Here is a 27,947-nt window from a genome sequence, read left to right on the forward strand (position 1 = left end):
GCAGACAAACAAGAAGATAGACAGACAGACACACAAACAAACAGACCCAAGCGCAACACCCTCTCCTTCAGTGAGGGTCATCACAGTATCCCAAAAATGTAAGAACACTGTCCGTCTTCGATGACAGTTGTAGAGGCTTGAACAACAACCACACAATTGTTTTATAGCTTTTGTCACTGGTGCTCAACGGTAGATTTTATAAGATTGTGCATCTTCCTGTCAGGGTGTCAGTTTCATACCGTGTGACTGGGAATTGGGCACAATCGAGGGGTTACAAAGAAAGAGTGAGATGGTGGAGCTGTATTTTGAGTATGGAAGACATGATCAGAGAGCAGTTTGATGTGATTCTCAAGACTGTCAAGGACTTGTTGAACTTCAAGGGACAATTTCGAACCTTTAAAAAAAAGTCAGCCACAAAAAAATGGAGAAAGGTTTCTGGTGATAAAGTGAAAGGTGTCATCATTTTTTATACAGCACAAGTATGACGTGATTTCCCAAATGATTTCTGACATAATAACTAACAAATTCCGCCTGCTGAATGTTGGTGTCAAATGGGTGACTTCGCCGAGACAGCCTCTGTTCAATGAGCCGTTGCCAATCAAAGCAGCCAAGGTAAAAGATGTGAAGAATCTTGCAAAATATCTGTCCTCAGGTGCACAGGAATTTATTGGCAAGTTGACTGAGACAAATGACTGGAATGTCGACAGAGTAAGATTATGAAGACCAAAGACAGCATTGTTTTCAGTCTGCACACTGCCTTAAAAACTAGTAAGATGCCTTCGCTTTAATAGGCACATAACCCAGTGTAGTCAAACATTCATGGTCAAGTACTGGTAAAAAAATAGAATTCGAAGTGCATTCAGGAGAGTGCATACCTCCGCCAGCTAATGCCTGATTTATGAGAACATTATCGGACACAACACATTTCTGAAATATCATGCTGTACAGTACTATATCGTTTTTGGCCCGATTTCTCAATGGTGAAGAATCACTTTAAAACTTAAATAACTCTCGTATCCAGATCCGGACTTGGATCTTCACAAAAATTGAATCAATTCATCCGTGCCAAACACTCAATCTGTCCACCAAGTTTTGTCCAAATCCGTCGACAACGTTTTGAGATATTGTGGCGTACATCAGATCAGACCTATCTCTCAATGGTGAAGAATGACTTGAAAAAAAATTAGATCGTGATCTGGATTCGGATCTCCAAAATTGAATCAATTCTTCCATGTTACACACCCAACATATCCACCAAGTTTCATTCCAATCCGTCCACAACTTTTTAAGATATCGTGCTATATATCGTTTTTGACCCTGTCTCTCAATGGTGAAGAATCACTTTAAAAATTTGTGTCGTCGGATCTGGATCTGGATCTTCACAAAAATCTAATCAGTTTATGTTTAAAGTGAACAAGGTGAGTGACATGGGTAGAGGAGCTGCTTTATGGACACATGGATGTGGAAAGAAAAAAGAGAATTCACCGATATATATATATATATATATATATATATATATATATATATATATATATATATATATATATATATATATATATATATATATATATATATATATATATATATATATATATATATATATATATATATATATATATATATATATATATATATATATATATATATATGAGCCTGGTGTTGGCGCAGTGGTTCGGGCAGCGGCTTGGGATCCAAGAGGTCCTGAGTTCAAGCCCCGTTGGGCCACTGAATTAATACACCAGGGGGTTGACTCAGCCTGTCATCCTTCCGAGGTCGGCGAAATGAGTACCAATATACTGGGCCAATGTATACCCCGGTTAAAATAGGTGTACCATATCCCTGTGTTGTAAGAGGCGACCAGGGTTGCGTCAGGAAGGGCATCCGGCGTAAAACATGTGCCAAATTACTATGCGGATCATACGGATGATCAAAGAAGAAGAAGAATATATATATATATATATGTATATATATATATATATATATATATATATATATATATATATATATATATATATATATTGTTGCGGGCCTGGGGTCGGGTGAGAAGACCACGAGGTGGGTGAAGCTATCTCTGTTCCCACCAGACTCCCCGGAATTGTAGACCATCGCACACGGATAATTCCGTGACACGGCGGGTCGCTTAACTGACCGTGGACGCAACTAACTCAACCGCATGACTTGGGTCCACCCATCTCGAGGTTAATCGGGTTACCTAATTAATTACGTGGATTAATTACTGGGGAACACGCCCTCGGTATGCCTTGTTTGAACCAGATCACTCTACTGCACCGGATCACTTTTCCGGATCGGATGCAGCTGAGCGTCACTGCCAAGGACGTACCAGCTAAAAGGAATGGATCGTTGGAAATAAAGTCCCGGCTAAAGGCCCAGTCAAACCTTGACGTTTTAGCCAGCTTATGCCGATGTTTGCAAAAATTTGTGTAAAACGCTGGTACACGTCGAATACGTTATGGGTACGTTTTGTATATGTTAAGACCACGCTGAAAAACACTGCCATAAGTGGTAGTACGCTGGCTTTAAACGTTGAACTTTTGGGTTTTCCTCAAATTTTTTCATGCTTGAAATTTTACGACGTATGCCCGCGTATGACTCACACGTTCCGCGACGCTGGCCATAAGTTGTCGGCACCTTATGCGATCGTTGACACACGTTGAAACACGTTACTTGCAAGTTACTCATAAGTCAAAACACATGGAGGTAATGTTTCGCGTACCCGAAACTTATTTCTAACCTATGAGTAACGTTTTGTAAGCACGCTACACAAACGTTGTTCACACTTTGCAACACGTTACTTGAAAGTACTACTACTACTACTACTACGACTACTATTACTACCACGACCAACATCGACATCACTAAATTCTCTCGAACTATTACTACTGCTACTACTACTACTACTACCACCATCGACATCACTAAATTCTCTCGAACTACAACTACTACCAACATCGACATCACTAAATTCTCTCGAACTACGACTACTGCTACTAGTACTACAACTACTACTAACATCGACATCACTAAATTCTCTCGTACGACTACTACTACTACTAATAACATCGACATCACGAAATTCTCTCGAACTACTACTACTACGACTACTACTACTGCAACTGCCACTGCTAGTGACATTGACATCCACTCAACATGGAGTCTGGAACACTGACGTGTTCCTCTTGTGAAGCCCATTTGTATATACCAATTCCCCTAAACGCTGCCAATACGCCAATATACGGTAGCTCTAAGTTGGAAACACGTTCAGTAAGTTCTGTGGTCGTTCAGTAAGTTCTGTGGTCGTCCGGAAGACGTCAATCAAATTTGTCTGCGTACGCCAATGTGCGTTTGAGATACGTTACACATAGGTTCAAAGCATGCTACTAACATGTTCAAAGCACGTTACTCGTAGGTTAAAAATTAAGTTTCGGGTATGCTAAATATTACCTCGACGTGTTTCGACTTATGAGTAACTTACAAGTAACGTGTGGCCAACGTGTGTAAACGATTGCGGTGCGTGCCAAGAACTTACGCCAGCGTATGCGGAACTTGTGAGCCATACGTCGAGTACGTCGTAAAATTTTCAGCGTGCTTGAAATTTCACGACGTACTAGACGCACCACGTAATATGCCAGCGTTCTTCATTGTTTTTCATCATGCTGCTAACGTATACACAACTTACCCATACCGTATTCGACGTGTGCCAGCGTTTTTGACACATTTTTCATAGGTCGGCATACGCTGGCTAAATCGTCATGGTGTGACTGCGATGTTGACACTTCCAATTTTTAGGCGGTTATGATTTAAATCGGCGAGCGGCACCTTTTAACAGGCTACGCCACAAGTTCGTCGGCGATACGTGTAGCGCACTATGACTAAGTTAAACTATCGTTGGGCATAGGTGGTGAACGCCGACAACAGGCTAAGCATTCGTTGTTATAAGTTATCTTTAACACAACGAAACGTTCTGTGCCCGTTACTAATACGTTATGCATGCGACCAACACGTTTTGAATACGACCAAAACTTGCCATTGCTGGCTAAAACATCAAGGTGTGACTGGGCCTTAAACTGGGATTCGGACCATGCTGGATCAATGGAAGAAAAGACCAAAACAAGCAGAGAACATTCCTAATGATAATTTATTAACAATGGGCGAGGAATCGTGTGTGGCACAATCGAGATTTGTTGGGGTGTGTTGTGCAGAGATAGGGGAGAGAGGTGTGGTGCAGCAAATAAACAGGCAACTTTCAAAGGCGACACAGAGCAGACTTAACGTGAGAATAATAACAATAATAATAATAACAATAACGATTTTCTGCAGTCTTACTTCAGCAGACAGGCGCCAACACACACACACACACACACACACACACACACACACACACACACACACACACACACACACACACACACACACACACACACACACACACACACACACACACACACACACACACACACACACACACACACACACACAGAAAACCCCATGAAGAGGGATTGAAGCAAGAGAGGAGAGAAGTTGAGGCTATGGTCTCTTGGTACCTTTGTGCTTGGAGCACGACGCGCCACCAATACGTTTCGTGGGGGGGGCTCCGTGGTGCAGCACCAGACAGTGGGCGCGTCGTCTCTGGCTTCAGCCGCGCGTGTTTAGACCATGTTCGTGAAGGAGGGGCTTGAGTGGGAAGGGGCGGAGTCCAGAGTGCGTGGAGGGAGTGGTGGGCGGGACCAGGAAGGCAGGTGGGATTGACGTCGTGTTGGTGGAGACGAGGAGGCGGAGTCCAGGCAGCAGGAGGCGGGTCGTGCCGAGAGGCGAGTGAGGCGAGGGCGAGGCCAGAGCGAGAGAGAGGCGGAGGGACCACTCTGACGTTGATAGGACTTGCAGCAAGGGGGGAGGGGCCACCCCAAATCGAAACGTTATCACCTGAATCTGGCGCTCCGATTGGCCCCAACCCCTCACGTGACCCACTAACTTTGGCCGGAAACCGCCTCACTTCGTTTCTGGCAAGGCCATCTCAGACAGTGGCAATATTCCTCTCCGACCACACGACATGAAATGAATCGCCGACAACGAAATTGGCAAACAAGTCGCTACGACTTCCGGTTGACGCCAAATTAAACTTCATTCAAATATCTAAATGATTACGAAATGCATCTTATTACAAATTACGCAGAGTTCTCGCAAGTGTATGACATCATTGTTTTTAGCTATTGGCGTGATTTAAAAAAATTCCATTCGTTCTACAGGTCACAATTCTTAACCAATTTGGATGAAATTTTAACAGCTGATAGAAATCCGCAGTGCAAAAAGATATGTGACTTTTGGTGATGTTCAAGATCAGGATCTGGATTCTGCATCGCTTTAAATTATCGCCCATTATAAACCAATGGGGAATTTCGTGAATTACACATGGCTATTTCTCAAAGAGTTTTGCAGTTATTATATTGAAACTTATACTGTCTATTTATGCATGTAATATTAACATGTGTACAAAGTTTGATCGAAATTGACCCAGGGTCAAGGTCAGGATCATCCAAAACATGAAAAACACACATATAAAATACATATTTTTGTTTTACAGCATATTTCAAACCTGATAACGGGATCGTGAAGCTGGTTGAAAAGCAATGTTTCTAGGAATTTTCAAATATTTCCTACGATCAGAATGAAGGCAATAAGCACCGATGATAAGTTGTTGAATGTCACATGGTGGCTTTAAACGAGTTTTGAAAATTTTCAATCTACTGCCGTTACCATGACAATGCGCACCTGATAATTGTTATTTGTGACATCGCGTCATTTTATTAATGTACGAACAAACAAACATCACACATTCCATGACATTACAGCTTGGACCACCACAAGGAAACGTCAACGAATTCGCCAAGTGTCGTGCTCAGCACGATTTTTCATTTGTTTGTCTGTTTGTCCACTCAGAACTTTTGTGTTTTTCTCCACAACCGCGAGTCGGATTGAGACGAAATTTTCACCATTGATGTGAACTCTCATGCAGAATGTACGTTGATAATTATGATGTCATAGGTCACGTAGTATGGCAGCCATATTGGAAAAACGGGAAAAAATTGGACCTCTGTATCTCTGAAACCACACGAAGGAAAAAATTGAAACTTAGCACAAAGCAAGTACTCCACATGGGGAATGAGGGTGATTTTTTTAAGACTTCATATGTGCCCTTGTTATGACGTCATAATTGCATTTGCAGAATGCCACATTCGATCAGTTTGAAAAATTTTGAGGGTCATCGAGGCATAGAATGGACCGCAGAAAATTTTTTCATGACTTCATCGGTCACGTGATTTGGCAGCCATATATATATATATATATATATATATTGCTTGCAATATATTAAACCAAATACATTTTAATGTTTTTCATGCTAAACCCCTGATGCTAACTCAGCAGCCAGCGGGGCTCGAACTCAGGACCCCAAGGATCCCCAACCACCGCCTTAACCACTGAGCCACACCAGGCTCATGAATCCCCTCTCATGATCCATCCATATAATTTATACTTCATCCTTTTAAATTTGGATTCTGAATTATTGACACCAGCAGAATGATTGTTAATGTTGGAGACAATATATCTCGTGTGCAAAATATTCAATTTCATTTATATTTTATGATTTTCAACAACATTTTTCCTCGTTGATAATGCTTTTTAAAATTCAATGCAGAGTCATGTGGAGGAAACGTTTTGGCAGAAGGTTGGATCATCTCTCCCGGGTTCCCTTTCTCCTATGAAAACAACATGAACTGTGTTTGGGATGTGAGCGCACCTGAAGGACAGGTTGTCGTGCTGACTGTGGTCAACCTGGATCTGGACGATCCTAATAATTGCCCATATGATTGGTTGGGTGTGGCTTACACAAATACAATGCAGCAAGAGATCAAAATGTGCCAACCTCAAAACATTGGACGAATCATCACGTCACGCTCCAACTTCATACGGATATTTTTTCACTCTGATGGGAGTGTCACAGGACGAGGTTTCAATGTCACATTATCAGCACAAGGTATAAACTTTATTTCACATGACATGTTGTTGACTGTATTCACAATTTCCTTCAACTTGTAAAAAAATTTTGTAATTATGTCTCATCGTTTTATTTGCAGTGCTTCATTCATTCTCATCTTCATTGCCACTCACCTTCTGGTTTTCTTTTCACTCTCCATTTTACATTTCATATATTTTATGCTTCTGTTGATGTAGCAACACGTTAATTGGTTTTCATTATTCATGATGTCCTCCCAAACGCTGCCTTGTTGAAACCAATGAAATATAATTTCGTTTCAAGCAGATTTGTGCGGTTAACATTAATTAAATTTGTGAATTTGAATTCTCCAGATTCAGGTGGACCCATTAAACACCCGTCAGCTGAATACATCAAAATGATGTTCAACGGGTGCTCGCAATATATTAAACCAAATACATTTTAATGTTTTTCAACCTAATATTGTGTTCACTATTTAGTATTTCACTGTTCACCTTCTGAAATTTGAGTTAACCAGACCAGATTCACCAAAAATACTGTTCAGTTTGTAAAGATGAGTCTTTCTTCGTGTTAACCTTAATCTGGTACGAAACGTTTCCTTCTCTGTCACGATACTTCCAAATGAGCACTCAAATCAAAGTCATGGTTTACTGGTTCAAATCCTATCAACTGTGTTGATTTGTCCATCATCATATGATGTTCTTGTATTTGTTGTGCAATAACATTGATCTCTCCATATATCCTGAACTGGTATTTCACACCTGTGAGAAGTTAAGCCCAATTCTGAAAGGAATATTTCACAGAATTCCGACAAACTTTTGCATTTAAAGTAGAATTTGATTCTCTTGTGTGGGTTGTCATGATCTTCATGAAGGATATGTGAATGATCTTGCCATGTGATAGTCCGTCTCATCGTTGTCGGATGATTTTCTGACAAAATATGGATGTTCTTTTGTTCATGTGCTCTCACAATTTCATTGCAAGAAGGTGCCATTATTTCAAGCAGGGGCTGAGGGGATGGGGGATCCACATTGCTTTGTACTTGTCACTTTGTCTGAAGAAAGTGTTGGTAATGACAGGATCATGGTCAGCACGTGGAACATGTCTTTCAATCCTGACAAATCTCACACTCACGATGTCTCGACAATGTAAAAAAACGAAAAAAAGATGAAGAAGAAAAAAGCACATTTTCTGAGAAGGAAGATGTCATTGGAATTGGTCTTCTCCTCTACTTTCCTTCCCGATGGTGACCCTCCACACGTTGAAGCTGAAACCAATTCTCACATTAAATCGTCATGGAGGATAATCTTGTCCTCTTTTGGGACGTCAATCAGGACTTAATACAGGTCAGCGTAGAACTGTTCTTTCTGTTCTGCTAATGCATCGAATGTTTGGCCAATGAACTGAAAACCACAGAACATGAAATGTTGGCCACCTGAAGGCAGTTAGGAGTGGCTCATGAATGCTGACAGGGAATTTGTTCATTCGGTTGAGCAACTTCTTCGTAATGGTGAAACTGACACAATGTGTTCATCTGTCAATTGCAGTTTTCTCTTGAAAAATAAAACATGGAGCTTCCACCACCTTTCCTCAGATGGTAGTCATTGGCACATCTTGGGATCCCGTGAAGGTTTTTCCAGTCTCCATGCCATCGGGACCAAACGCGACCATTGTATTGCTGGATGTGTTGCAGTGGGAAGCACTCCAAAAGAGGGACTCACAATAACAAGCCATGTATTGCTGATGAACTTGAAAACAAAGTGGATGAACACATTCAATCATTTTCTTTTTGTGCATCACATTATTCAGGACACGAAAAGAAACGATGGTATCTTTCATCAGAACTAAGTCCTATGAAGATGGCCACATGGTTCTGGCAAGCATTGCTCTCGTCAAGAGAGTTGCAATATCAAGGTGGTTTGGACCTGAAGAAAGTCCAGTGTGAAGCCAAGTACACGTTACATTGTGATTATTTCAAAGCCATCTTTAATTTTGCCTTTTAAAGGCCAGATCGGGTGTCTGCTGTCAGTGTACTGTGTTTGATGACAAAATCAAAGTTGATAAAAACAGCTGTCAGGAAGATCCTGGTGACCAAAAACTGCTCCATTTAAAGAAGGCTAAAGTTTTTATCAGCAAGTTGAAGTATCTTTCATCAGTGGTGAAGGAAAAAGAGGATTCTGAGTGCATCTGTTTTCATTTTAAACAGAGCACGCAATTTCCCATTGCACCAACAGGCAATGTGTTTTCCTGATGCCAGGTATGGCTGTTTTTCTTCGGGATACACTCTACAATGATAGGCAAAAGCAAAATGTATACCTGGCCCAAAATGAAAGCCAAATGAGGTGTTCATGAAGTTGTTAGTTGTCTGTCTCATGACATAAACAAGAATAAGAGCAATCAGAGATTGCAGATCCTCACCAGGACTGCTTTGTGTGGTGTATTTTGTGTGGCGTTTGTGGACTGGTGTGTTGCGTAATTAATAAGAGATATAATTAGAACTGCCACTTTATACCTGCTGGCAGTGATGACGGGGTACCAAGACGTCCCGTTTTGATGCAACCCCTCTTTCATCGGACACCTGACACTGACCCTTGACGTTTTTATTATTATTATTATTCTCCTGCAATGGAGGAATCAGTAGGAACCCAAACAAGTAAAAAGCAAAGATTAAGTCATTAGGAGTAACCTGGATAAGGTTAGCATTTCAGCTGCTTCTCCTCTACCCTCAAACCCATTCAGGCACAGCCAAGTGAGCCTTATTCAAAAAAAAAAAATTTTTTTTTTAAGTAATTCTAGCTGTCAGACCATGCATTCAATCAAGTTGAAATTTAAAACATGTATTCCTCATCACGACTGGATCATAAATGCAAAGTTTCACGTTGTTTGATTAAGCTGTTCCAGAAAAAGCATTACGTAATATTTTCTTCAATCCAAAATGTCTGCCAAATTATGTGACCTATTGATTATCATCATCAATAATTATTCCTCAACAAACTTGTGCACCCATGGCTTGGGGAATATTTGTGTGAAGTTTCCCCTCGATTTGTCCAGCCGTTCTGGAGAAAAAGATTATCAGTGAGGTTAAATCCAATATGGCTGCCAAAATATGTGACCGATGACGTCATATATGTAAACCTTTTGTTCCTCATGGATCGGCAGTCAATTGTGTAAAGTTTCGCCTTGATCTGTTCAGCCACTTCAGAGATTTTTGAAGGTTAAAAAAAAAAGCTGCCAAATCACGTGACTGATGACGTCATTAAAATATTTTCTGTGGACCATTTTATCCCTGGATGACTCTCAAAAATTTCATCAGATGTGGCATTCTACATATGCAATTATGATGTCATAATGAAGTCACCTATGATGTCATCAAAAAAATCACATTCCTTATGAGGAGCACCTGCTATTTGCCAAGTTTCAATTTTCTTCCTTCGTGTTGTTTCAGTGAAACAGACGTCCAAAGTTTTTCCATTTTTCAAACATTGCTGCCACACCACATGACCAATGACATCAGAATTATGATTGAAACATTTTACCTGAGAAGTCGCACCCATTGTGAAAATTTTGTCTCTGTCTGACAAACAGTTGCACAGAAAAACATGAAAGTTCTGGGCAGACAAACAAGAAGATAGACAGACAGACACACAAACAAACAGACCCAAGCGCAACACCCTCTCCTTCAGTGAGGGTCATCACAGTATCCCAAAAATGTAAGAACACTGTCCGTCTTCGATGACAGTTGTAGAGGCTTGAACAACAACCACACAATTGTTTTATAGCTTTTGTCACTGGTGCTCAACGGTAGATTTTATAAGATTGTGCATCTTCCTGTCAGGGTGTCAGTTTCATACCGTGTGACTGGGAATTGGGCACAATCGAGGGGTTACAAAGAAAGAGTGAGATGGTGGAGCTGTATTTTGAGTATGGAAGACATGATCAGAGAGCAGTTTGATGTGATTCTCAAGACTGTCAAGGACTTGTTGAACTTCAAGGGACAATTTCGAACCTTTAAAAAAAAGTCAGCCACAAAAAAATGGAGAAAGGTTTCTGGTGATAAAGTGAAAGGTGTCATCATTTTGAGATATTGTGGCGTACATCAGATCAGACCTATCTCTCAATGGTGAAGAATGACTTGAAAAAAAATTAGATCGTGATCTGGATTCGGATCTTCAAAATTGAATCAATTCTTCCATGTTACACACCCAACATATCCACCAAGTTTCATTCCAATCCGTCCACAACTTTTTAAGATATCGTGCTATATATCGTTTTTGACCCTGTCTCTCAATGGTGAAGAATCACTTTAAAAATTTGTGTCGTCGGATCTGGATCTGGATCTTCACAAAAATCTAATCAGTTTATGTTTAAAGTGAACAAGGTGAGTGACATGGGTAGAGGAGCTGCTTTATGGACACATGGATGTGGAAAGAAAAAAGAGAATTCACCGATATATATATATATATATATATATATATATATATATAAATATATATATATATATATATATATATATATATATATATATATATATATATATATATATATATATATATATATATATATATATATATATATATATATATGAGCCTGGTGTTGGCGCAGTGGTTCGGGCAGCGGCTTGGGATCCAAGAGGTCCTGAGTTCAAGCCCCGTTGGGCCACTGAATTAATACACCAGGGGGTTGACTCAGCCTGTCATCCTTCCGAGGTCGGCGAAATGAGTACCAATATACTGGGCCAATGTATACCCCGGTTAAAATAGGTGTACCATATCCCTGTGTTGTAAGAGGCGACCAGGGTTGCGTCAGGAAGGGCATCCGGCGTAAAACATGTGCCAAATTACTATGCGGATCATACGGATGATCAAAGAAGAAGAAGAATATATATATATATATATATATATATATATATATATATATATATATATATATATATATATATATATATATATATATATATTGTTGCGGGCCTGGGGTCGGGTGAGAAGACCACGAGGTGGGTGAAGCTATCTCTGTTCCCACCAGACTCCCCGGAATTGTAGACCATCGCACACGGATAATTCCGTGACACGGCGGGTCGCTTAACTGACCGTGGACGCAACTAACTCAACCGCATGACTTGGGTCCACCCATCTCGAGGTTAATCGGGTTACCTAATTAATTACGTGGATTAATTACTGGGGAACACGCCCTCGGTATGCCTTGTTTGAACCAGATCACTCTACTGCACCGGATCACTTTTCCGGATCGGATGCAGCTGAGCGTCACTGCCAAGGACGTACCAGCTAAAAGGAATGGATCGTTGGAAATAAAGTCCCGGCTAAAGGCCCAGTCAAACCTTGACGTTTTAGCCAGCTTATGCCGATGTTTGCAAAAATTTGTGTAAAACGCTGGTACACGTCGAATACGTTATGGGTACGTTTTGTATATGTTAAGACCACGCTGAAAAACACTGCCATAAGTGGTAGTACGCTGGCTTTAAACGTTGAACTTTTGGGTTTTCCTCAAATTTTTTCATGCTTGAAATTTTACGACGTATGCCCGCGTATGACTCACACGTTCCGCGACGCTGGCCATAAGTTGTCGGCACCTTATGCGATCGTTGACACACGTTGAAACACGTTACTTGCAAGTTACTCATAAGTCAAAACACATGGAGGTAATGTTTCGCGTACCCGAAACTTATTTCTAACCTATGAGTAACGTTTTGTAAGCACGCTACACAAACGTTGTTCACACTTTGCAACACGTTACTTGAAAGTACTACTACTACTACTACTACGACTACTATTACTACCACGACCAACATCGACATCACTAAATTCTCTCGAACTACTACTACTACTACTAATAACAGACATAAAATTCTCTCGAACTACAACTACTACTACTACTACCAACATCGACATGACTAAATTCTCTCGAACTATTACTACTGCTACTACTACTACTACTACCACCATCGACATCACTAAATTCTCTCGAACTACAACTACTACCAACATCGACATCACTAAATTCTCTCGAACTACGACTACTGCTACTAGTACTACAACTACTACTAACATCGACATCACTAAATTCTCTCGTACGACTACTACTACTACTAATAACATCGACATCACTAAATTCTCTCGAACTACTACTACTACGACTACTACTACTGCAACTGCCACTGCTAGTGACATTGACATCCACTCAACATGGAGTCTGGAACACTGACGTGTTCCTCTTGTGAAGCCCATTTGTATATACCAATTCCCCTAAACGCTGCCAATACGCCAATATACGGTAGCTCTAAGTTGGAAACACGTTCAGTAAGTTCTGTGGTCGTTCAGTAAGTTCTGTGGTCGTCCGGAAGACGTCAATCAAATTTGTCTGCGTACGCCAATGTGCGTTTGAGATACGTTACACATAGGTTCAAAGCATGCTACTAACATGTTCAAAGCACGTTACTCGTAGGTTAAAAATTAAGTTTCGGGTATGCTAAATATTACCTCGACGCGTTTCGACTTATGAGTAACTTACAAGTAACGTGTGGCCAACGTGTGTAAACGATTGCGGTGCGTGCCAAGAACTTACGCCAGCGTATGCGGAACTTGTGAGCCATACGTCGAGTACGTCGTAAAATTTTCAGCATGCTTGAAATTTCACGACGTACTAGACGCACCACGTAATATGCCAGCGTTCTTCATTGTTTTTCATCATGCTGCTAACGTATACACAACTTACCCATACCGTATTCGACGTGTGCCAGCGTTTTTGACACATTTTTCATAGGTCGGCATACGCTGGCTAAATCGTCATGGTGTGACTGCGATGTTGACACTTCCAATTTTTAGGCGGTTATGATTTAAATCGGCGAGCGGCACCTTTTTAACAGGCTACGCCACAAGTTCGTCGGCGATACGTGTAGCGCACTATGACTAAGTTAAACTATCGTTGGGCATAGGTGGTGAACGCCGACAACAGGCTAAGCATTCGTTGTTATAAGTTATCTTTAACACAACGAAACGTTCTGTGCCCGTTACTAATACGTTATGCATGCGACCAACACGTTTTGAATACGACCAAAACTTGCCATTGCTGGCTAAAACATCAAGGTGTGACTGGGCCTTAAACTGGGATTCGGACCATGCTGGATCAATGGAAGAAAAGACCAAAACAAGCAGAGAACATTCCTAATGATAATTTATTAACAATGGGCGAGGAATCGTGTGTGGCACAATCGAGATTTGTTGGGGTGTGTTGTGCAGAGATAGGGGAGAGAGGTGTGGTGCAGCAAATAAACAGGCAACTTTCAAAGGCGACACAGAGCAGACTTAACGTGAGAATAATAACAATAATAATAATAACAATAACGATTTTCTGCAGTCTTACTTCAGCAGACAGGCGCCAACACACACACACACACACACACACACACACACACACACACACACACACACACACACACACACACACACACACACACACACACACACACACACACACACACACAGAAAACCCCATGAAGAGGGATTGAAGCAAGAGAGGAGAGAAGTTGAGGCTATGGTCTCTTGGTACCTTTGTGCTTGGAGCACGACGCGCCACCAATACGTTTCGTGGGGGGGGCTCCGTGGTGCAGCACCAGACAGTGGGCGCGTCGTCTCTGGCTTCAGCCGCGCGTGTGGAGACCATGTTCGTGAAGGAGGGGCTTGAGTGGGAAGGGGCGGAGTCCAGAGTGCGTGGAGGGAGTGGTGGGCGGGACCAGGAAGGCAGGTGGGATTGACGTCGTGTTGGTGGAGACGAGGAGGCGGAGTCCAGGCAGCAGGAGGCGGGTCGTGCCGAGAGGCGAGTGAGGCGAGGGCGAGGCCAGAGCGAGAGAGAGGCGGAGGGACCACTCTGACGTTGATAGGACTTGCCGCAAGGGGGGAGGGGCCACCCCAAATCGAAACGTTATCACCTGAATCTGGCGCTCCGATTGGCCCCAACCCCTCACGTGACCCACTAACTTTGGCCGGAAACCGCCTCACTTCGTTTCTGGCAAGGCCATCTCAGACAGTGGCAATATTCCTCTCCGACCACACGACATGAAATGAATCGCCGACAACGAAATTGGCAAACAAGTCGCTACGACTTCCGGTTGACGCCAAATTAAACTTCATTCAAATATCTAAATGATTACGAAATGCATCTTATTACAAATTACGCAGAGTTCTCGCAAGTGTATGACATCATTGTTTTTAGCTATTGGCGTGATTTAAAAAATTCCATTCGTTCTACAGGTCACAATTCTTAACCAATTTGGATGAAATTTTAACAGCTGATAGAAATCCGCAGTGCAAAAAGATATGTGACTTTTGGTGATGTTCAAGATCAGGATCTGGATTCTGCATCGCTTTAAATTATCGCCCATTATAAACCAATGGGGAATTTCGTGAATTACACATGGCTATTTCTCAAAGAGTTTTGCAGTTATTATATTGAAACTTATACTGTCTATTTATGCATGTAATATTAACATGTGTACAAAGTTTGATCGAAATTGACCCAGGGTCAAGGTCAGGATCATCCAAAACATGAAAAACACACATATAAAATACATATTTTTGTTTTACAGCATATTTCAAACCTGATAACGGGATCGTGAAGCTGGTTGAAAAGCAATGTTTCTAGGAATTTTCAAATATTTCCTACGATCAGAATGAAGGCAATAAGCACCGATGATAAGTTGTTGAATGTCACATGGTGGCTTTAAACGAGTTTTGAAAATTTTCAATCTACTGCCGTTACCATGACAATGCGCACCTGATAATTGTTATTTGTGACATCGCGTCATTTTATTAATGTACGAACAAACAAACATCACACATTCCATGACATTACAGCTTGGACCACCACAAGGAAACGTCAACGAATTCGCCAAGTGTCGTGCTCAGCACGATTTTTCATTTGTTTGTCTGTTTGTCCACTCAGAACTTTTGTGTTTTTCTCCACAACCGCGAGTCGGATTGAGACGAAATTTTCACCATTGATGTGAACTCTCATGCAGAATGTACGTTGATAATTATGATGTCATAGGTCACGTAGTATGGCAGCCATATTGGAAAAACGGGAAAAAATTGGACCTCTGTATCTCTGAAACCACACGAAGGAAAAAATTGAAACTTAGCACAAAGCAAGTACTCCACATGGGGAATGAGGGTGATTTTTTAAAGCCATCATAGGTGCACTTGTTATGATTTCATAATTGCATTTGTGGAAGGCCACATTCGATCAGGTTGAAATTTTTTGAGGGTCATCGAGGCAAAGAATGGTCTGCAGAAAAACTTTTCATGACGTCATCAGTCCCGTGATTTGGCAGCCATATATATATATATATATATATATATATATATATATATATATATATATATATATATATATATATATATATATATATATATATATATATATATATATATATATATATACATAAATATTTTTGTCAACCTTAAAAAATCTCTGAAGTGGCTGAACAGATCGAGGCGAAGCTTTTCACGTATGACCGCCTGTCCATGAGGAACAAAAGCTTTACACATATGATGTCACTGGTCACTTGGTTTGGCAAACAATTTGGATTTACTCTAAAATCAATTTTAAAAAAAATACATCACTCAAAAGAAGTCCTGGCGAGGGTTTTCAATCTCTGATTGCTCTTTTTCTCGTTTAGTCTTCTGTTTATGCAGCAACATGATTACTTGTTAGCAATTATAAGATAACTCACAAGAGGAACAATGCACCTACCATATGTATTTGTGAATCCGCACTCATGATTTGTTTTTGTGTTTATCCTCACAGATAGCTGCATTCCTGTCGATCTGACAGAAAGCTCATTGAACACGACATCATTCACCCTTCGCTGGGTTGTCCTGAAAGACCAAAACAACACGTTCATCAGTTTTGTGTCTTTGTTCTCTTCCGCAAACAAAACTCAAAACTACACCACAACGAACAAGGAACTAACTATCACAGAACTTTCACCTGGTACAAACTACACTGTGTCCATCTCTTCCCTGTGTAATGGCACAGAAAGCATTCCTTCCACCATTGTTGTGCAAACAAGTAAGTACAAAACCAGCGCACAACATTTATTGTACACCACCCCTCCCTATTCCATCTCCAGGTGTTGCACGTCATCATTACTGGGGCCATAGTCCTTGACGTCAGGCATTGATGCTCCCTCCGAAAAGGGCATACCATATTTTCCAGAGTATAAACCCCACTTTTTTATCGGCAAAAAAGGTGAAATTTGGGGGTCCGGTTAATACACAGGTATAGAAAAAAAAATCAGTCTTAAAAATAATTAATGCTGAATTTCAATAATATTCCAAATGAGCAATTTTGTCATAGTCGGAACAGCTGATAAGCTCAATTCCACCATTTAAATGTTGGTTCAGAGTTTGGTTTAGAACATCAGTTCAGTTAAGAGTTTGGACAGCTTTTTATTAATTGTATGCGGAAATTAAATCAGTCATGCTCGGAAACGTCTGGAGACGCTTGGAGATACCCGAGTTTCGGTTTATGGCATATACAGAGCTTCTTGGCTCTGAAAACACCATTAAACACAAAAAAACAACAACACCTGGTCTCACATCAAAATAATTATTCACAAGAGCTGGAGTCCAATAATGGAGCACCCACCTCAAATACGCTTGCTTTGCAAGCTTCCCTCATATGTCGTGTTCAAGAGTATAACACTGCCCAAAGACAAGTTTCCAGCCAGTGGTATTGTCCGTGTGCAGAAGAAGGGGTGGATAGATGAGGGACTTGTCGTGGACTATCTTTTTATATGCATCACTTTCTACATGAACATCCCAAGATTGTTCCTTTTATGCTGACATTAGGCTTTTAAATGCTGGATAGTGGGGCCTGCTTTAAAACTAGGAACAACCAATCAACCCTGAGTACTTTTCTATGCAAGGGAAGGAAATCGATTGAAAGGAAGAAGAATCTCACAAGAGCGAGGAGCCATGTGGGATGGTGAAGCTTAAAGAAGTACCGGTGCTGCTCAGTTCTTTTGGCTTCCTTTGGGTCTCTTCTTTTTTCCTTCATTTCTATCAGCGGTTCTTAACCACCACAGACAAGCTTTCCTATTTCCTGGAATTGGTATTTTCATCAGTTGAAAATCAACATTTTGTGACATGTTTCCTGTCGAGATTTTCTTACCAGATTTCGAGGAGCATTGGCCACATGCGTCATGGTTGAACCTTCACCATTATTCACATCGCTACGTTGGCTGAGCATTATGTTGACTGGGAAACTGCTGGCACGAGGATGAGAAATGTCGACCTTCCGATGATATGTGGCTGAATTGTCAAGGTATGGAAGGAGATACCGTCGGATATCATCAAGCGAAAATCTCTGAAATGCTGCATCTCCAACAACATGGACGGCACAGAGGACGACATCATTTGGGAGGAGGACGCTGCAAATGATGGTGACAGTGACAGGGACTTGCTCTACTCTGATTCGGACAGGCGTTATGTGCCGTCTTTAACGAGGAAAGAATTGGCGAGGATTTCCTTGGGTTTATCTTAAAAGCTTCATCAAAACCAAACGGCCCTTTTTAGGGCCTCGAGTCCAAAAGAAACGTGTATGAAACCGGTGTGAATCCCTTTTATTTTTTTATTGGAACAAAAAAGTCCTCGATATAGTATTAAAAAATAAGAAAGAAAATTTGAACTTCTTGGTGTCCTCCCCTCAATCTTCAATTACTTCCAAAATGAGAATGACTGTTAGACAAAATTAAGCAGACATGGGAGTAAGCATGTTGATACCTCCATCACTTTGTTCCATACAAAGTTAATGGAAAAATGTATTTAGATATAAATCAGAAAATAAAACAATCAATATATTCACTTATTTTGATGGTGAAAAACATGGGTGCGGTTAAAAGACCGGAAAAGTTTTTTTTCTTCTTCTTCTTGAGGGTGCGATGTTGACCTCAAAAATAATTGGCGGGTTGAATTCAGTGACCTGAAATATGAATCTGCTTCAAATTTCAAGTCAATATGATGAAAATTGAAGATTTTAGAAATACCAACTTTGTTGTTGACCTTTTGGCCTATGTTGACCTTTTGGTCCATGGTGACCTCAAAAATAATTGGTTGGTTGAATTTATTGACCTGAAATATAAATATTCTTAAAATTTGAAGTCAATCGGATGAAAATTGACGAATTTAAAAATAACACCTAAGTTGTTGACCTCTGGCCTATGTTGACCTTTTGACATTTTGACCTCAAAAACACGAGGCTTCTTTCTTAAGTAAAGCTCTTCTATGTGGTGAAGTTTTGAAAAGATGGGTTTAAAATTGTAACCTGTAGGTGATAAACAGATAAACAGACAGACAGACAGGCGCACAGACAGGTGCACAGACAGATGGACAGACTGAAAATAGACTGACAGACGGACAGACTGAAAATAGACAGACAGACGGACAGACTGAAAATGGACAGACAGACGGACAGACTGAAAATAGACAGACAGACGGACAGACTGAAAATAGACCGACAGACAGACAGACTGAAAATAGACAGACAGACGGACAGACTGAAAATAGACCGACAGACGGACAGACTGAAAATAGACCGACAGACGGACAGACTGAAAATAGACCGACAGATGGACAGACTGAAAATAGACCGACAGACGGACAGACTGAAAATAGACCGACAGACGGACAGACTGAAAATAGACCGACAGACGGACAGACTGAAAATAGACCGACACACGGACAGACTGAAAATAGACCGACACACGGACAGACTGAAAATAGACCGACACACGGACAGACTGAAAATAGACCGACACACGGACAGACTGAAAATAGACCGACAGACGGACAGACTGAAAATAGACCGACAGACAGACAGACAAATAGACCGAAAGACAGAATAACAAAATCGACTGACCAATATACTTCAAAAATATTCGATTTTGCAAGTAAACAAGCACACACACAGTTACTTCTTGAATTGTAGTACGATACAGACCTGAACATCCCAAATTATTCAAGATGCTACGAGCTCTTCCAGGTGGACAGCAATTCAGAAGCGAGGTCCAGATAGGTAGTTTGAATGTGGCGTCAATTGGGGGCGGGGGGGATGGGGGTAGGGGTTGTGCAGATGATGCAGAAAAGGAGGTTGTAAGACGTGTATGTGTGTGTGAGCGTGTGTGTGTGTGTGTGAGTGTGTGTGTGTGTGTGTGTGTGTGTGTGTGTGTGTGTGTGTGTGTGTGTGTGTGTGTGTGTGTGTGTGTGTGTGTGTGTGTGTGTGTGTGTGTGTGTGTGTGTGTGTGTGTGTGTGTGTGTGTGTGTGTGTGTGTGTGTGTGTGTGTGTGTGTGTGTGTGTGTGTAGGAGACCAAATGGAAAGAAGACAGGGTGAGGAGGTTGGTCGGAGGATACAAGTTGTTGCATATCGTTGGGAATGGAAGGAGTAATGTCGTGGTAATAATATTGTCGGAAGAGATCAGCAAGCAGGTGGTCAGATTGGAAAGATGAGAGGGATTCATAGTTATGGCATGGGTGGTGATACAGAGGCAAATGGTGTGTAATGTTGGTATTTCGGCCACAAATGAAAAGGACTGAAGCAGAGAAGCAAGAATTAAGGGACGCACTGGAGAGGATGATGAGAATGGTTTAACTGGACACGATGCTGTGCATGTGGGGGACTTTAATGAGCACGTGGGAGTAACAGAGCTGAATGACGTTGTTGGTAAAATGTGTCGGTAAATTTGGTTGGGGAACGAGGAATAGAGAAGGTTGAAAGCTGGTGGAGCTGGTGGCGAGCAATGGGATGGCTATGGCTTATTCATTCTTTCAAAAGCCACAAGGTTACCTTTCGGAGTGGACAGAATGAAACGACTGCATTTGTTGGTGGTAAGGAAGGGACAGTTGTTGAGGATTAAGGATTTGTAAGGCAGTGGTGGGAGGGCATATTACCACCCAGTACAAGCCTGTGGTGTTTGTGGTTCCATTGAAGAAAAGGAGGGAGGTGAAGAGGAGTCAAAATATTATGAGGTGGGGGAATTGCAGAAGTTTTGTGTGGAAGGACATCAAGAAAGTGCATCGTTAAGGGGAAAGAAACCAGGTATGGTGGATGAAGGAAGTTGCGAAAGCAGTTTGTGAAAACAAGGAGATTTGGAAGAGGGTCGAGAAGATTAAGGACAGAGGGAGGCAACCGGATGCAGGGTTGATGCACTCATGCAGGCAAAAGAAGAATGCAGCAAGGAGAGTTGTGGATAAGGTGAGGAATGATATGGAGGAGGAGGTAAACAACTTGGAACAGGGTGGTGGGAAGAATATGTTTTTAAACTGCCTTTTGACAGGGATGAGGATAATAAGGACATGAAGGTGGTGGGAGGGGGCAGTGATTAAGATGGGGGTGGGAGGATATTGACAAAAAGGGGGCAGTATTGAAGGTGTGGGAAGGATATTTTGGGGAACTCTTGATCTGGGGAGGCGGCAGTGGCGAGTTGGAGCTTGCATGTTATGTGGGGGGGGAAGTGGAGTTGGTGGAGATCACGTAGGAGGAGGCACGGACAGCATTGAAGAGGATGAAGAATGGAAGAGTGCCCGACATTGATGAGGTGTGTACAGAGATGATAATTGCAGTGGGAGAAATTGTAGTCGGTTTGACAAAGCGGCTGTTGAATGCATGTGTGAGTGAGGGTTCAGTTCCGGAGGATTGTGGAACAGGGTTAATTTTGTCAAGATGGAAGAGAAAGGGTGATGTTCAGGGACCCTTTAGAAAGAATAACCCTTGAGCATTTCCCTTTCTAATTGCTCATGAGAATTACCCGTTAGAATTATCCGTCAGAATTACCCTTGAGAATTACTCTTTAGATTTTCCCTTTCAAACTTCTCTTCAGAATTACTTTTTGGAATTACCCTTCAGAATTACCTTTTGGACCCTTAATTCGCTTTTACCAGAATTACCTTAATTAGCTTTTACCATCTAAAACCTCCCCAGATACACCCCAAATACAACCTCTAATTTCACCTCATTCCATCCAGCCTTTACATCTCAAAAACAAGAGGATTCGAGCTTTTGATTGGTAAACCAATTCATTGTGACGCAACATGCAAATTCTGTTCAAATCTCAAGTCAATCGGATGAAAATTGACGATTTGATGTGACCTTGACCTTTGAGCTTTTTCACATTTGATCTCCCAAGAGACTTCTACCATTTGAGTAGCTCGTCCAGTTGGTTGTGTTTCGTGAAGTGGGTGGAGAATTGCAAGGTGGTGGCAATTTACATGCAGACAAACATAATAATATACCAGACCAACCAATACTCTTGAGAATGTTCGATTTTTCAAGGAACAAGTGGACATTTCTCAAACGATATATCTTCTGATAAAATCTGCTGTATTTGCTTCAAAGTGATTCCTTGTTTGTTAATAAGCAATTAACATGGCTGACATGTGTTTTGCTTCTCTTTCAGGCATCAAAGCATGAAGCTAAATTTCTCATTAAATTTCTGTGGAGGTTCTGTTCGAAACTTTTGCTCCTTGATGAATCCACAACAATGCCAAATTATTAACGTTTGACATAACATGATGATGTTTCATTTTCTAGGTCCTGCCCCTCCATTGAACATCACGGTGGTCGAACAGGATGTTTTGTTTGCCTTTGTAAGATGGACGGCACCAAACGATCCCAACAAAGACATCTACAGATATCATGTGACCTGGTCTCAAAATGGATACTCGAGATCCAGAACTGTGTTCAGCACAGAACTTAACATGACACGTCTTGTTCCGGGAAAGAATTACACAGTGACTGTAACTTCCTACTTCAACAACAAATATAGCCAACCTGCAACAATGGCTTTCACAGCAGGTATTGTTCATTGTAATCCAATGCTGGAAATAATCACAAGGTTACAGCATGAACAGATCCATGATACATTTCAGATACATTCTTGTGTTTTGTTCAGAAATATCCTTTCTTTTGATTCATTTGAAAGTTACGTCCCTATCTGGTCAATGTCCATATCTATTTAGTTTGTGCCGACAGGTAACACGAGACTTTCAAAATGGCATATGAATGTCAAATGAGGCTTTTGTACATGAGCTGTGTGTGTGTTTACACTTGTTCACTTCGGCACCAGGGAGTTTTCAACCCGCCATTGCAAGCACAACATCTGAGATTTCATATCGTCTTTTACACATTATTTTCAGCCTTTAGACGAAAAAGTGGCCATTTCAAGATGGTTCACCATAAAAATTGTTTTCCTGAATAAAAGTTGGACTCACGGAAATGGAGAAATCCGAGAAATATCTGTGGATGAGAGGAGTTGTGTTTGTACCATTTCCTGTGAATACAATTACCTGGCAGTGGCTGTGGTTATAACACACATTATATTATGATGTCTGAAAAAGTGTGAGCAGTTTGTGAAGAACAATTTAATGAAGTTAATTTATTTATTCATGTGCCGTATCTGGCTGATTGGCTGCATCATTTTTGGGGAAGCAGCAGTGCCGCTGATGCAGTGCCTGCTGTTTCCAGTAGCTGGTACTCATTTTGCCAATTTCCAAAGCATGACAGTCTGCCTCAACCCACCTCGTGTTAATTCAACAGCATCACAGGCGCACAAACTCAAGACCCCAATATCTTAAGCCAGCCACTTTACCTGTGAAGCCAACACCAGGCTTATTGTATGAAGTGGTGATTTTACTAATATCTTTAATAATGCAGTCATTCACACATCAAAAATATAATAATATGTTGTGTTGGCATGTTGTGATGAGTTACAGATGTTTAGACAGTGCTGCAAACATTTAAATACATTAACAAACCCTTTGTGAGATGCATAGAATTGACTTCCTTCACTGGGAATATTCCTTTCACAGAATATCTCTTATTCTGCTGTGGTTTTCACTCGTTATTCTCTCATCCATTTTGACAAGTTCCATATCTGTCCCGGTGTTGGTGTTGCTGTCTATCATAGCAAAGCTTTCTGATACTGTGGGTGTCACTTACTCTGTAAACTTGTCAATGGTGAATTTAGCAACTGGTAAAGCCTCCCTCTGAGAGAGGAATGAGTTACTTTCCTCCCCACATCTCCTGTTCCTCCTCTGCCAATCTACCATGAGACCACTGGCATTGGAGGCCAAATTTGAAATGTGGTTTGCCCAACAAAGATAATGGCTGATAGTGAGACTGAGGAGTTTGAGTTAATGAACTTCCTGAAGACGAATCCCCTCTCATGGTCATCATCACACCATTTGAAAGCCTTTATCCCTGAGCAGGGGTCAGCTTTTGCGGGCTCCAATCATGGTACCTTTTCTTGTGGTAATGTCTTAACGGCCGGATGCCCTTCCTGACGCCAACCGTTCAGTCGCCTTCGACCCTGCAGGGATAATTACCAGTATACTCGGGCTCATTTCGCCGACCTTCGGAGGGATGACAGGCTGAGTCGACATCAAAAGCTGAATACATCAAAATGAGTGTCAACAGTTGCTTGCAATATATTAAACCAAATACATTTTAATGTTTTTCATGCTAAACCCCCTGAGGCTAACTCAGCAGCCAGCGGGGCTCAAACTCAGGACCCCAAGGATCCCCAACCACCGCCTTAACCACTGAGCCACACCAGGCTCATGAATCCCCTCTCATGATCCATCCATATAATTTATACTTCATCCTTTTAAATTTGGATTCTGAATTATTGACACCAGCAGAATGATTGTTAATGTTGGAGACAATATATCTCGTGTGCAAAATATTCAATTTCATTTATATTTTATGATTTTCAACAACATTTTTCCTCGTTGATAATGCTTTTTAAAATTCAATGCAGAGTCATGTGGAGGAAACGTTTTGGCAGAAGGTTGGATCATCTCTCCCGGGTTCCCTTTCTCCTATGAAAACAACATGAACTGTGTTTGGGATGTGAGCGCACCTGAAGGACAGGTTGTCGTGCTGACTGTGGTCAACCTGGATCTTGAAGATCCTAATAATTGCCCATATGATTGGTTGGGTGTGGCTTACACAAATACAATGCAGCAAGAGATCAAAATGTGCCAACCTCAAAACATTGGACGAATCATCACGTCACGCTCCAACTTCATACGGATATTTTTTCACTCTGATGGGAGTGTCACAGGACGAGGTTTCAATGTCACATTATCAGCACAAGGTATAAACTTTATTTCACATGACATGTTGTTGACTGTATTCACAATTTCCTTCAACTTGTAAAAAAAATTTTGTAATTATGTCTCATCGTTTTATTTGCAGTGCTTCATTCATTCTCATCTTCATTGCCACTCACCTTCTGGTTTTCTTTTCACTCTCCATTTTACATTTCATATATTTTATGCTTCTGTTGATGTAGCAACACGTTAATTGGTTTTCATTATTCACGATGTCCTCCCAAACGCTGCCTTGTTGAAACCAATGAAATATAATTTCGTTTCAAGCAGATTTGTGCGGTTAACATTAATTAAATTTGTGAATTTGAATTCTCCAGATTCAGGTGGACCCATTAAACACCCGTCAGCTGAATACATCAAAATGATGTTCAACGGGTGCTCGCAATATATTAAACCAAATACATTTTAATGTTTTTCAACCTAATATTGTGTTCACTATTTAGTATTTCACTGTTCACCTTCTGAAATTTGAGTTAACCAGACCAGATTCACCAAAAATACTGTTCAGTTTGTAAAGATGAGTCTTTCTTCGTGTTAACCTTAATCTGGTACGAAACGTTTCCTTCTCTGTCACGATACTTCCAAATGAGCACTCAAATCAAAGTCATGGTTTACTGGTTCAAATCCTATCAACTGTGTTGATTTGTCCATCATCATATGATGTTCTTGTATTTGTTGTGCAATAACATTGATCTCTCCATATATCCTGAACTGGTATTTCACACCTGTGAGAGTTAAGCCCAATTCTGAAAGGAATATTTCACAGAATTCCGACAAACTTTTGCATTTAAAGTAGAATTTGATTCTCTTGTGTGGGTTGTCATGATCTTCATGAAGGATATGTGAATGATCTTGCCATGTGATAGTCCGTCTCATCGTTGTCGGATGATTTTCTGACAAAATATGGATGTTCTTTTGTTCATGTGCTCTCACAATTTCATTGCAAGAAGGTGCCATTATTTCAAGCAGGGGCTGAGGGGATGGGGGATCCACATTGCTTTGTACTTGTCACTTTGTCTGAAGAAAGTGTTGGTAATGACAGGATCATGGTCAGCACGTGGAACATGTCTTTCAATCCTGACAAATCTCACACTCACGATGTCTCGACAATGTAAAAAAACGAAAAAAAGATGAAGAAGAAAAAAGCACATTTTCTGAGAAGGAAGATGTCATTGGAATTGGTCTTCTCCTCTACTTTCCTTCCCGATGGTGACCCTCCACACGTTGAAGCTGAAACCAATTCTCACATTAAATCGTCATGGAGGATAATCTTGTCCTCTTTTGGGACGTCAATCAGGACTTAATACAGGTCAGCGTAGAACTGTTCTTTCTGTTCTGCTAATGCATCGAATGTTTGGCCAATGAACTGAAAACCACAGAACATGAAATGTTGGCCACCTGAAGGCAGTTAGGAGTGGCTCATGAATGCTGACAGGGAATTTGTTCATTCGGTTGAGCAACTTCTTCGTAATGGTGAAACTGACACAATGTGTTCATCTGTCAATTGCAGTTTTCTCTTGAAAAGATAAAACATGGAGCTTCCACCACCTTTCCTCAGATGGTAGTCATTGGCACATCTTGGGATCCCGTGAAGGTTTTTCCAGTCTCCATGCCATCGGGACCAAACGCGACCATTGTATTGCTGGATGTGTTGCAGTGGGAAGCACTCCAAAAGAGGGACTCACAATAACAAGCCATGTATTGCTGATGAACTTGAAAACAAAGTGGATGAACACATTCAATCATTTTCTTTTTGTGCATCACATTATTCAGGACACGAAAAGAAACGATGGTATCTTTCATAAGAACTAAGTCCTATGAAGATGGCCACATGGTTCTGGCAAGCATTGCTCTCGTCAAGAGAGTGGCAATATCAAGGTGGTTTGGACCTGAAGAAAGTCCAGTGTGAAGCCAAGTACACGTTACATTGTGATTATTTCAAAGCCATCTTTAATTTTGCCTTTTAAAGGCCAGATCGGGTGTCTGCTGTCAGTGTACTGTGTTTGATGACAAAATCAAAGTTGATAAAAACAGCTGTCAGGAAGATCCTGGTGACCAAAAAACGGCTCCATTTAAAGAAGGCTAAAGTTTTTATCAGCAAGTTGAAGTATCTTTCATCAGTGGTGAAGGAAAAAGAGGATTCTGAGTGCATCTGTTTTCATTTTAAACAGAGCACGCAATTTCCCATTGCACCAACAGGCAATGTGTTTTCCTGATGCCAGGTATGGCTGTTTTTCTTCGGGATACACTCTACAATGATAGGCAAAAGCAAAATGTATACCTGGCCCAAAATGAAAGCCAAATGAGGTGTTCATGAAGTTGTTAGTTGTCTGTCTCATGACATAAACAAGAATAAGAGCAATCAGAGATTGCAGATCCTCACCAGGACTGCTTTGTGTGGTGTATTTTGTGTGGCGTTTGTGGACTGGTGTGTTGCGTAATTAATAAGAGATATAATTAGAACTGCCACTTTATACCTGCTGGCAGTGATGACGGGGTACCAAGACGTCCCGTTTTGATGCAACCCCTCTTTCATCGGACACCTGACACTGACCCTTGACGTTTTTATTATTATTATTATTCTCCTGCAATGGAGGAATCAGTAGGAACCCAAACAAGTAAAAAGCAAAGATTAAGTCATTAGGAGTAACCTGGATAAGGTTAGCATTTCAGCTGCTTCTCCTCTACCCTCAAACCCATTCAGGCACAGCCAAGTGAGCCTTATTCAAAAAAA

The 27,947-nt window shown here is 41.1% G+C and overlaps 1 protein-coding gene and 1 pseudogene across 7 annotated transcripts in view; both read left to right on the forward strand.

Moving 5' to 3' along the window:
* The window catches only part of LOC147007731 (uncharacterized), a 218,407-nt gene that overhangs the window by 24,295 nt on the left and 166,165 nt on the right, over positions 1-27,947 (forward strand). Inside the window, exons 6-7 of one of the 7 annotated variants that reach the window (XM_085866517.1) lie at positions 6,713-7,051; positions 24,859-25,197. The exons of the other annotated variants lie outside the window; for them this stretch is intronic. Coding sequence (XP_085722643.1) covers positions 6,713-7,051; positions 24,859-25,197 — 678 coding nt within the window. The remainder of the gene's footprint in view (positions 1-6,712; positions 7,052-24,858; positions 25,198-27,947) is intronic. 7 annotated transcript variants of the gene reach the window in all.
* On the forward strand, positions 26,194-27,926 carry LOC147007733 (uncharacterized; annotated as a pseudogene).

Source organism: Eptatretus burgeri, unplaced genomic scaffold (genome assembly GCF_056783735.1).
Source record: "Eptatretus burgeri isolate ZD-2024b unplaced genomic scaffold, Ebu_testis_v1 Ebu_testis_scaffold_34, whole genome shotgun sequence".
NCBI lineage: Eukaryota > Metazoa > Chordata > Myxini > Myxiniformes > Myxinidae > Eptatretus > Eptatretus burgeri.